General features: G+C 42.8%; 1 protein-coding gene across 4 annotated transcripts in view; it reads left to right on the plus strand.

Moving 5' to 3' along the window:
• The first annotated feature begins 6,995 nt into the window (after positions 1-6,995).
• The window catches only part of ZNF541 (zinc finger protein 541), a 28,161-nt gene continuing 23,069 nt past the window's right edge, over positions 6,996-12,087 (plus strand). For all 4 annotated transcript variants that reach the window (XM_063311920.1, XM_063311921.1, XM_063311922.1 and 1 more), the window contains exons 1-3: positions 6,996-7,333; positions 8,791-9,034; positions 10,132-11,893. In XM_063311920.1, the coding sequence (XP_063167990.1) occupies positions 7,030-7,333; positions 8,791-9,034; positions 10,132-11,893 (2,310 nt within the window). In that variant the 5' untranslated portion in view covers positions 6,996-7,029. The remainder of the gene's footprint in view (positions 7,334-8,790; positions 9,035-10,131; positions 11,894-12,087) is intronic.

Raw genomic sequence — 12,087 nt, forward strand, 5'->3', positions numbered from 1 at the left:
ATAGCACATATGCAACCTAATCCTAAATAGGTTCACCAGGAAATAAATCTGACATAATTCAATGAAATATGTTGTTAGTTCAGGAAAATTTGTTCAAGTTCTCCAAAGATATGTGTCTGGCTATTTAGAACGTATCAATTGTTTTTAACTTTATAATCAAAATAATTGTTGGTTATCATTTAACAAAATGGATTAGTATTACAGCCTCAAAACTTAACTTTATTTCTAACATTATAAATGTGAGAAGAGGTCACTACTACCCATTACTGAAAGAGACATGAAGATAATGTTGATTTGTAGTATCATGGATCATACTCAAATCAATTTGTAAAAAAAATACAAAAAATATTTTGCAATTGTGCTGGCAACAGAGTTTACCAGGCCAGTTTCTGCACATATCTACTATAAAGGAAATATTTTCCAGTTCTTATAAATTAGCACCCAAACAAAATAAAATACATTATTTCACTTTTACAGCCAACAACTTAAGCAAAGTAATCAAGATAGCCCTCATTACTGTTTTGAAAGCTACATCAAGCAAAACGGAAATCAACAAAGTCAAACAAGTTAAGAGTTTTCGGAGTATTCTCTGCAGATGTTCTTAACTCCCGTCGAACAGCCAAACAGGCATCGTCTTAAACAAGCGTTGTTATCAGGCAGCTGAAGGCACAACTCAGGAAAGGGTCCTTGGCGTACTAATTAAAAACTGGTTTCACCGGAGAGAGAGCTCTCCTGATTGGCCAAAAGTGAAGCGGATCAGAAAGTAATGGGACGGGCTAAAATCAGCACTCGTCACCCTGATTAGACAGGTTAAATGTGATTGACTATCGTTGGTAATTAAAAGAGGGTGGAACTTTCTGCTATGTTTATACTCTGCAATTGGCTGGATTTGAATTGTCTTTACATTCTGTATTGTATATACGGAGGGAGGGAGGGGGCGGTGTTGTAATGTAGAAAACGCCAAAGCTAGGAGTGGTGACAGAGTTCTGTGTCTTTGGAGGAGGAGGAGGAGGAGAGGAGGAGGAGGAGGAATATTAGCAGTTTCGCGCTCTCCCCCCGTCGTTCCTTGGGAAATAGCTTTACCTAGCATTTTTACCATACAGTGGTGCCTTAAAAATGGAAGACTATAGGAGGAACAGATTGTAGAAGATACTATTAAATCACAACCTAATTTTCTTGATAAAGAATGGTACTTTGGAAAAATTAGTAATTCAAAATGAAAATTCTTGAAGAGTCTCTACTTGCAAGGTGACAATCGGCTCAAACTATTTTCTGGATTTATAGCTGCTTCATTAATTATGCCCTTGTTTATATAGTGTGATGATTTTTTTCCGCCTTGTCTATGCCTAGAAGCTTTCAGTCTGCCCCGTGGGATTTGGAAGATTGGGACTTTGCAATGGGACTGGGCAAGGACGTCGACTGTTCTGAAATCTTATACTTGAATAATACAGCAATGTATTTTCAAATTTGAATATTGTTTTTAAAATTAAACTAAAAATTATATGGCTGTCGCTCTTACGACAAAGACCCCAGATTCAGTATTTTGACAACTGAAAGAGCCCTAGCCTCGTTTTTTGAGCAGTTTACAATTACCCCACGGGCATCCTCTCAGATGTTCAATTGCACAGGTCATAATAGTTTTAATTCTGAAATTTCATTCTTTACATAATAGAGGCTGAAATGGTGGAACCTGAAATGCTGATAAGTTTTAAGTCAGTCCTAATACAGCCAGTCCTGTGAGTTTTGATAGACTGGCACACTGGCAAACAAGCAGACAATAACACTTTCTCTCGCCTCTTTCACTGCAAAATCATGAACAATATTTAATAGTCTGGAGTATGGTATGTATATGTGTGTGAGCGTGGTATGTATGTGAACACCCACCTGCATCTTTGCTTACATGTTGTGGGTCTGTAGCACAGGCTCTCCCTGCCCCAGATTCAGGCTTCCGTCCTGCCTGCTCCAAAAGCTCTGGGACTCGGAGCACACACCTTCCTTTTCCCTCATACTCTGCTTTGGAGAAAGCTCTGGAACTGGACGGAGGTCACTGCGCTGCAAAAGAGCAGGGCGCGGTGGAAGAAATAATGTTTAAAATCAAACTTCACTACTTACTTCACTGAGTTTGCTCATCGCATTAGACTGGGCCCCCCCCCTCTTTCCTGGGTCATTAGGATGACCCTGGTGACTTCTGATGATTTCATAGCAGGAGCAGGACTTCCGTCTTGGGGGTGCCGGTCTCCTTTTCGGTCCCCTCAGGACGAGAGGTAAAGCATCACCTTCTGTGGCTTGGAGGGGGGCCACAGCAACCTCTCTTGGAACATTCTTTGGCGAGGAACAGTATTCCCTCTGTAGTAAAATTAGATCAGTCACTGATAGGCCAATAAGTTACTAATTTAAATAGAATGTCATTATAAAACTAGAATAAACTTGATGGCAGCAGTGGTGCTTCTTAAAGACCTGTGAAGCTTTTTGTTTTGTAACTGCTTTATAGCAGTTACAAAACAGTGCCTGATCATATGACCACAGGGATGCCGTGACGGTCCTAAGTGCGAGGACCGGTTGTAAGTCGATTTTTCAGCACCGTCTCAAGTCTGAACCGTCACTAAATGAATGGTTGTTAAGCGAGGACTACTTGTAATGTGTTGTTAACACCAGCGCAGTAGCTGCTCGTGAGCCTCGTGTGCTGCAAAGTGGTCGGCGGCGGTATTGCAACCGAAACTCTCCCCACAACCCGAGTTCGATCCCGGCGGAAGCCGGATTCTCCGGTAGCCCGCTCAGGTCGACTCGGCCTTCCGTCCTTCTGAGGTTGGTAAAAATTTTGCCCAAATATGGGCAAAACTGTGGGCAAGCTTTTGACATCCCCTGATTTCTTCATCTGGCAAGATGTGGTTAAAGAGCACCAGGGAGAGAGAGAAAGAGGGAAAATATGACAAGGCTGATATCATGAAACGTGGAGAGTCTGTCCTAAGATGGCATGGAGGAACAACCACAGGCCAACGGATTAGGCTCGTACAGCTGGAAGGAAAGGTAGAGTGATTTTAATACCAGACTTGATATAGCCATGATGCATCTGAGAGCATCTTCTGTACCCCTAAATTCTATAATTTTTAAATTTACAAATCCAGTGTAATACAAGAGTTTCTTTTCGGTGTAGGTTTTTGAATTCCTGGTTATTTCTTTTTATTATGGCTGTGGAATCAGTCTTTTAACTGCTAAAATATCAGTTTTTGTTTTGAGAGGTGAACCTTTCCGTGAGTGGTTCCCTCTCATTAGCATATTTAACCCTCTGAACTATTACGGAAAAACGAGGGGAAAAACGTTTTCACTTATTCCAACAAATCTTGCCACAGGAAAGTTGTATCTCTAATAAAACTGCCAGAGCCACAGTTTCCCTAAAGTCAGTATGACCACAAATAGGGCATTTTCAGCTAGAGCCACAAAACCCACTCGGTGGCACTTGGCTGATCTACGTGGCACTAATGGTTTCCTACCACAAAGGAAACCAAGAACCACCATCACCAATCCTATTTGGGCTGGCTGCAGAGTATAGAATAAGTGTTATTCTCAGCCGGCTTGATTTAAGCTAGTACAGCAACCTCGCCCTCTGCGACTGATGGAGGGCTCGGTGCCTCATGAATTAATTGTGCGACCGCTGAACCGCCGTGGGAATACACCCCTCGTGCCTTCCTTTATACAAGCAGCTATTCCGTCCTGAGCAACCCTGCATCCTCTCCCTCACGGCCGTCTCCCCTCAGGCGTCCCTGCCCGCTTTCCCCCGCTTCGCTTTCGCGCCTTCCCAATCCCTCCTCCCAAAATGGCGGCGCCTCTGCCTTTTCCCGCCAAAATAGTTAAAAAAAAGGGGGGGCGAAAGACAAAAGTCGCCGCGACCCTGAGGCGTCCCCCGGCAGCAGGCCCCGCCCCTTTCCGCCACGGGAGGACTCGGGCGCGTGGGCGGCGCCTCGCCGCCCGCGGGCGGAGGGGGGCGTGGCGCGAGGCGACGGGTAAAGCAGTCCGCCCGCCCGGCCGCCCTTGTCCTCTCAGCCTCGCGCTCCCTCCCCCCCGCCTTCTCAGAAAGGGGCGGTTCCACTCCGGATCCCCCCTTTAGGGAAACTGCAGCCTGCGCTCCTCCCCCCTCAGGTGCAGATGCAACCGCCCCACCCCTCAAGCAGCACCCAAAGGCAGCTTCATCCCCCCCGCGTCTCTTCAGGGTGACCCCCCTCCAAGCGTGGGGACAGCCTTTCTTCACCCCCCCGCCTCGTGTCAGAGGTGTGTCTCAGTGCGTGCAACCACGTCCCCGTTTCCCAGCAAAACCCGGTGGGGGGGGCAGAGCCTAGCGCTCCCCCTGTCGGAGCAAACAAAAGAGGCTTCCTCTGGGCCTGTGGTAAGGGGCCGCCCCCCCACCCCCGCTTTCAAGCGAGGAGCAACCCCAGGTACAAGTGGTGGTGGCCGCAGCGGCTGGCTCGCCCCCTGCTCGGGTCGTGCAAGAGGCTGTTTCTCGGCTCTCCCCAGCAGCGGCTGGCTCGGCAGGAGGAGGAGGCCTTCAGCCATTGCACAGCCTGGCTTCAGTGGGGCCCCTGCAAGCCGGGGAAGGGTGCTTTGGGCCTCTCGGGAGGGGGGGAGCTGGAAGATGCCCCCCCCCAGCCTTTTTGTGTGGTGGGGCGCCCAGGTTTGTGAGGGTGTGAAAAGGTGTTTAAGCTGCCCTTGAAGGGAAGGCAGCCCCTGTGCTTTTGGAAATCCATTTTCTGAAGTATGGAACCCAGTCTTCAAACAGGACCCAGGCTGGTAATCAGGATTCCTGACGATTAGATATTGAGAGGTTCCCGTTTGGTCAAGGTTTTCTGAAGTAAACCTGGAGAAAATTTGAGGAAAAATACGGAATATTTTATTGCCAAGAAATAGGCTATTGTTCACTGTACTTTGATTTGTGGATTGAATTGAAGATCTTTCTATGGGTGGCTACAGGCCTTATTTCAAAACAACTCTGGAGAACTTCAGATTCTGTTGCGCATCTTTTAAAACCACTTTTTATAAAATTTTGCAGTTTTGCTTTTCTGTTTTTCTCTTTAAATAATCAGATTTTTAGTTTGGTCATAGACCAGCATCATTTCCTTTAAACATTTGCTTTATTTCCATCAGAGTGCAGACTAGCAGTACTTTTTTTATTTTTTTAAAAAATAAAGTACTATCCTGAAAATCAATATAATGCAAGTGACTGACTTAGCATATTGAATGGCAGATAATTGAGATTTTGGTGGATCGATCTGTTTAAGTGACGTTTTTAAACAAACTTGCATGTCACAAAGCCCCCCCTCGCCATGCCCAGTATGATGCCTTTTTGGTGTTTTAAAATAGTTTATGAAAAATAAAAAGGCATTTTCCCTTTTTAAAAAACCATACAGGTTTATTTCAACATTTATTATTCAGTTCTCTTTCCCAGGCCTAGAATTATTGCTGCTTCCAGAGCCATCCTAAACAGAAAAATGGCAGGCTCTCTAAATGATACTGAGGCATTTAGCTTTCACAAGTTTCTGGTGGGAGAGAATTATGTAATTGCACAGCTCATAAGAGAATTGAAGTGTTTCTTATATTTGCACTGGCATATTGACTGAATTATGACATTGTTAGCACACCGAAACTACAATGCAAAAAAAAATAGTTTATTTGCATTAACATTACTTGAAAATAGTCACTGTTGTGAGATGGGCAGCCATATAAATTAGGTAAAGAATATCCCTAATATTCTGGTTGCTATAAAAAAATTTTTCTTGTTTATATCAACTATCTAATGAATTCCTCACCCCTTCACAGTTTTATAATATATCTTGTATCTATCTTTTTTGTTTTAACAAGCTTATCAGTGTATCAATCGCTTAGGACCTTGGTCAAAACTATCTCTATTCCAGTTTTATCTAGTGGTAAATGATTATACAACAACAAAATGACAAGACATAAATGAAGAAGTATGTGCCTTTTATAGATTATGCACCTTAAGAACACGTTTTTTTAAAAATAGTATGCTTATGCTTGGAAATAGCTAAATTGATTAGAACTTCAGACTGAATACTGAATGCAGTTCTTCAGAGTGAATGTGAATTAAAATTCCTTTTACTTTTTATTTTATGGACATTCCTTTCCCAGGATTTTTCCAAAATGTATGCTATGGCCTAAAAATAAAGATACTGAACTTTTGCTACTTTTTTTCATTATTGGTATAAGACAAAAATAAGTGCTGATGAATTTAGCTTTATTGCTAATGAATGGCACCTATGAGTAAATGTTTAATTGAAGGACTTATAAAAGGGAAGAATTGATGAACTTTACTCCGCAAACATGAATCTTCATGCATAATCTTGCATACATAAGTTATTTGCCCTGCCACCAAATTAGGAATACTGTTCCAGAGACAAAATAACACACATGCTTTAAAAAGTAATTTTTTGATTTATATACTGCCTTTCTTGTTAAAAGTACCCAGAGTGTTGCACAAACAACAACTCATTTTTACAGCCCTAAGGCCAGATACAATAAAATTATACAGTAGCAACGATCTTACATTTATATATATATTAAAAAAAAACAACAATTAGTATAATACGATCTAAAATGAAAAGCAATAAAACACAAAGCAATAAAAGAGTAGCATCATAGTTAAAAATAAGATAGTATGCCAAAATGTATACTGTTCATAAAACTACAACAAACATAAAAACTGCAACAAAAAGCTATGCTCAAAGGGACAAAGCTGTTTGGTGTAAGAAACAAATGGATTAAATAACTGTTCAGAAGTTCCAGTGTTTGTTTGTTTGTTTATGTTTCAAATTCCTATCACCGCCCATCTCTCCTGAAAAGGGGACTCCGGGCGGTTTTTCCTTAGCGGAAACCATTCGTTTTGAGTAGCTGTGCATGTTACAATTTCATTGTCAGTTGTTGAATTCCTCAGACAATGCTGACTGAGACGTCGCCCTGTTGCTTCTCTTTTTGTGTGTGTTTAGGGAACAACCTCAGATTCAGACACAGAAGTGATTAAATATGGACCAGTACCATCTCAGCGATGACAGCTCACTCCATTCTGAAATGCAGCTCCCTGAGTTTTCTGGGAATCAGGCTTTGGACTGTGGTGATACATTCAGCCATGATCTTTGTCCAGATATGAGAGACATGATTTATTCTGGACTGAGCAATCTGGATGTGGATCCCAGCCTTTCGGCCACAAATATGAACAGTGATTCGTTGGAAGACAACCTGGACACGTTGTCTTTGTACTCAGTGAAGGACTGTGATTCTGCTAAACTCCTTGAGGATTGCGATACAGACTCACGACCACTTTTGCATGGTGAGTAATCCTGTGCAGAGCTAATGTGGTAATATGTATAAGGGGAATTGTCTTATTTCAGATATGTTTTCAGGTCTGCCTTACTAAACTTTATTTCAGCTAAGGTAGTATTCCTCAGCTGGATGTTTTCCAGAATTGTTGGCATTTCAACTGTCCAGAATTCTCAGCCAGTATGGAGAAATAGCTGTGCCAGGAGGTTGTTTCTTAAGGGTATATTCTGTATATACAAGGCTAATGGTAAAAGGAGAGGTAATTTTTATGTGATGGCACCAAGTTTTTGAACTGCCTTCCTCAGAGCAGCTCTTGTGGTATGTTCATAACAGTCTTTGGCATCTTGTGAAGTCTTTATTCTCCTTGATATTTTAAGAACCTTTAAATGTTTTTATGTATTGGTACTATTTTGTATTGCTGCTGTTTTTATGTTGAGTTGCTATACTGCATTGCTTTTAATGCATTGCTGTAGGTTTCGTCTTGCTTTATTATGTGCTCTTTTGTCATTGCTGACTGTTTTGTATTTTATATTTCAGAAATAACTGGTTATTAAGCGGTCTAAAAGTAATAAATGAATAATTGCCAGAATTTAGCTCTGGATGTACATGTTAAACCATAATCTGTGGTTTGAAAACCACTGGGGTTAAGCAAAAACCAAACCACAGTATGCCTTAGCATGCTATATGTAACATTAAGCAACCCCAGTAAGCCATGATATGGGTTCTTTGTTTTGGCTTAGCATGTCGTATGAACACAACCTATATAGTTTGTTAATCATGGTTTAGTTTGTGGTAAAACACACATTGCTTCATATGTGTGAACCTCATAAATCCTGGAATTAATAATTTCTACCATTTTTGCAGCACCTGATGTCTCAGATACTGCTTCTTCTCTGGCACGTGAGATACCAATATAGATCAGGTGTATCTATTGAAACATTTTGGGGTCCTTTTGTGTGCTTAACACAGTCTGTGGACCCCACCTAAATTTCTGATCTTGAATGCCAGAAGGCTTTATTACTTCATTAAGCTTTACCACAATCCTCCAAGGTAGGATAGCATTATTTTGATATTGCCGAGAAACTTGCTTGCGTGGTTTGAACCTGAGTCTCCTGAGATCTCTCTGCTACTGTGTGCCTTGCACCAGAGACAGGATAGATCAGCCTTTCTCAACCTTTTGACCATGGAGGAACCCCTGCACATTCAGGCTCCAATAGAGGCCAGAAGTTACAACTTTATTATACTCCTTTCATGTGTAGGCCTGTCTATATGCATTAACAGTGTTCTTCAACTAAAAATAAACTTACCTCTTCAATGTGAAGTTGCCCGAATTTGAAATAATTTTTTAAATAAATTGTGATCTACCAGGGAACCCCCAGTGACCTCTCGTGGAACCCAAGGGTGCCACGGAACCCTGGTGGAGAAACCCCAGTGTAGATGAACTAAACATTGGTATTACTCATTTAGAATTGGGGCTTCCTGCCCCTTCAGCACCTAAAGAAGTGGAGCAAGGAGGCAGATCCGGTTCTGGCAGTGGAAAGAAAGGAAGACCCCAGCAAAACTCACTCCAAGCCCCTTTCTTGGATTGCAGCCTCTGCGGGAAGGTTTTCAGTAGCACCAGCTCTCTCAGTAAACACTATGTGACGCATAGCCAGGAACGGAAGCATGTCTGTAAGATCTGCAGCAAGGCTTTTAAGCGACAGGACCACTTGTAGGTATCTTTTTGACTAAAATGATTTAAATGCTCGATAGATAATAAGGGCTTCTGATGAAATCTACTCAGTGCCACATATGCGCACACTGAGTGGGCACTCCATAGTAATATGTGATGTAATCTTTCTGTCATGAAAAATGCAAAGCTGCCAGTTTAGGAGTAGCTCTGCTTACTGCAGTATGGAGCCACTGGAACTCTACAGGGTACCAAGTTTCCATGTATTGTGCAGCACTAGTTTAGTCTGGGTTCCAGGGATGAAGAGGCAGCTGAAGAAAAGAAGAAGGGTTTTCCAATGCTTGGGAAAAAAATAGTCCCCTAACCGTTTGGAAGCAGTTGAGTGATAGATTGTGGGAACAGGGATTGCACAGGAAAATCCCATGAGCCAAAATCAGTTAAATTGCTAGCAAATGATTAATCAATCAATTAATTAATTTAATTTAATTTAATTATAATATAATATAATTAATTTAATTAAAACATATCTGCCCTGCCATCTTTCTAGGAACCACAGCCCTCCGGTTGTTGAGGGGAAGTCACAAAGTGAAAAATTTGCATGAAAACTGGAGGCACGGAGTCTGGGTCTAGTGATCCTTGATGAATTTGTGCTTGTTGGTATCATTTCAGTCTGGAAGCAAAGGCAAATACGAGGGAATGTAGCTCTAAGCAGAGAAGCCCTCGTAGATTGAAAGAAAGCCCATTGTGTCAGAAGGCTACAGTAGACTCTCACTTTGAGACCTGGCTTAAAATTTTGTATATGTGGGCGAGTATTCAGCCCTATAAATCTCCACCTGAAGTGTGAAATGACACAGTGGGCTGGTTCACACGTTGCTTATTCAGTCTTGCCTTCCTCCTCATTCTGTGAGCCCTGCCCATTTCTAGGATCCCTTTGGCTGCTTACTCTCTCTTCATTAGGAAGGCAGCTGATATATTCAGTGCTGTGGGCTGCACCATAATACTCCTTTTCTTGCATCATCGTATATATTAATATATGACGATGGAAGTGATATTAGTATTTGATAGCAGTAATGGTTAAGCCTAGACTTCTCTTGCATGTTTCATGGTTTAATCTTATATTTTTTTAAAAAAACCCTCAGGAGTGGTCATATGCTGACACACCAAAAAACAAAGCCATTCATTTGCATAGAACAAGGTTGCAATAAGAGCTACTCAGACCATCGATCGCTGCGCCGGCATTACGAAATGCATCATGGCTTGAGGTTGTTGAAGGATGATGACGCGTTTGAGGGCATGCCACCTTCACATGATTCACATGCCCAGATGGGACACAGCAGTTTGAGAACTGCAGAAAGTCTGGCTGTTCATCCAGAATCACAAGCACCCAATAATTCCGTCCTGCCCAACAGAGACCTGCTGAGATGTATTGTTAGCAGCTTAGTCAGCCCGAAGCTTCCGTCCGCTCCTTCGCCATCTACGGGACAGAATGAAACTGACTCCAGGGGACCCTTACAACCTTGCACCTCTGTCTGTGGTCAGATTCCACGTGTTCCCACAAGCACTACTGCACTCAAAGAAACCACTGGTGATAAAGTGATGAAGGAAATTTATCCTTGCCAAAAGAATACGCCTTCTTCCAGCATGTACACTATAATCAATCCTGGGAATTTATCTATACTTGGGCCATCAGAAAGCATTGCAAATTTGCCAGACAGGCAGTCCCATTCAGAACATCAGTTCCCTTTAGAAAGCAGAGCCTTGGAGTACTGGTCGAACAGTGGTGTGCCTCGTTTTCCATTATTCAGAGGCCAGAAGATTCCTACTACTGCTCATCAGCCAAGTGGCAGCTTCCAGTGGGTCAGAAATGTACCCCCAGTTGGCACCAAAAACAAGGGAAATGGTGTTTATGTTGCTCAGCTGTCATCTGCAGGTCAAGATGTTACTCAAGGGATAGTGGGACCATCCCATGGGTTTGACGCAGTGACACCCAGCTTTGAATGTCCAGATGTTTTATCATTCACCCCAACTCTTTTAAAGACCCAAGGGGAAATTTCTGGAGAGCCCACACTCGGTGGCTTTGAAGAGACATTTAGTCCAGCAGCAAGACTTCCAGATGCCCCAAAGCATAGCCTACTTCAGAAGGGCGAGGCTAGACCACTGTTCAGGCAGCTCTTTATGAAATCCCAGGAATCCACTTTGAATCAGGATCAGCTACAAGTCCAGAGTCATCTTTTCCAGAGGATCACCAAATCTCAACACATTGTGTCCCACACCCAGGTGTTAGCGCCATCGCAGCTGGCAGCTGTAGAGGCAGAACAAGTGGTAGCAAAATCACTTCCCAGTGTGTTTCAGCAGCAAGCAGATTTGATTCACCCAGTCCTAGAACCAGTGGAAAGTGAAGGGCTTTCTCTGCCTCTGAAAAAGGCTTTGACTCAGTTTCAAAGAGACTTTTCACCTGATACTGAGAAAGAAGGGTATCAGCTGCCTCTGCAGTCCTTTCAGTCATCTACCATACCCTCTGTAACCACAAACAGTATTTCTCACGCTAAGCACCCCGGGTCTTTAAAAGGATGCCTAGAGTTTAAAGACTTTTCCAGCCCTAACCAGTCAGCATTGTATGAAAACACCCCAGGAAACCACACTTATGGGAAGCCAAGGGAATTGGAAAATGGTTCTCCTTTGCCAAGGAAGAAAGAGAAGAGCAAGACTTGCACTAAAGAATCCGGCAGCAAAGGGCATTCTCGCAGCGGTAGACCCCGCCGGAAGGAGAAACCAAAGTTTGATATAACTTCCATGGCTTCTCCCAGTCAAGTAGCCATGGCTTCGTTTTCCTTGCCCAGTACCTCATTTGATAGTGTGTCCAGAGTGAAGCCCAAGCTGACTATTTTCAACAGAATTCAGGCATGTTTTAAGGCTTCTTTTTAGAAATCAGAAGTAGAATACTTAATGCATATCAGCGCTCCTCAAATTTGGGGGGGTGATGGGTGCATTTGGAATGAGCGTGTGTGTTTTAGGAACCCACAAAAAATTGGCAGCTGCAGAAGGGCTTGCCCTTGTCACGAAAGAGCCGCTAGGGTGGGCTTGGATCTAAAAGA

The sequence above is a fragment of the Candoia aspera genome, chromosome 10 (assembly GCF_035149785.1).
Source record: "Candoia aspera isolate rCanAsp1 chromosome 10, rCanAsp1.hap2, whole genome shotgun sequence".
Classification (NCBI taxonomy): Eukaryota; Metazoa; Chordata; class Lepidosauria; order Squamata; family Boidae; genus Candoia; species Candoia aspera.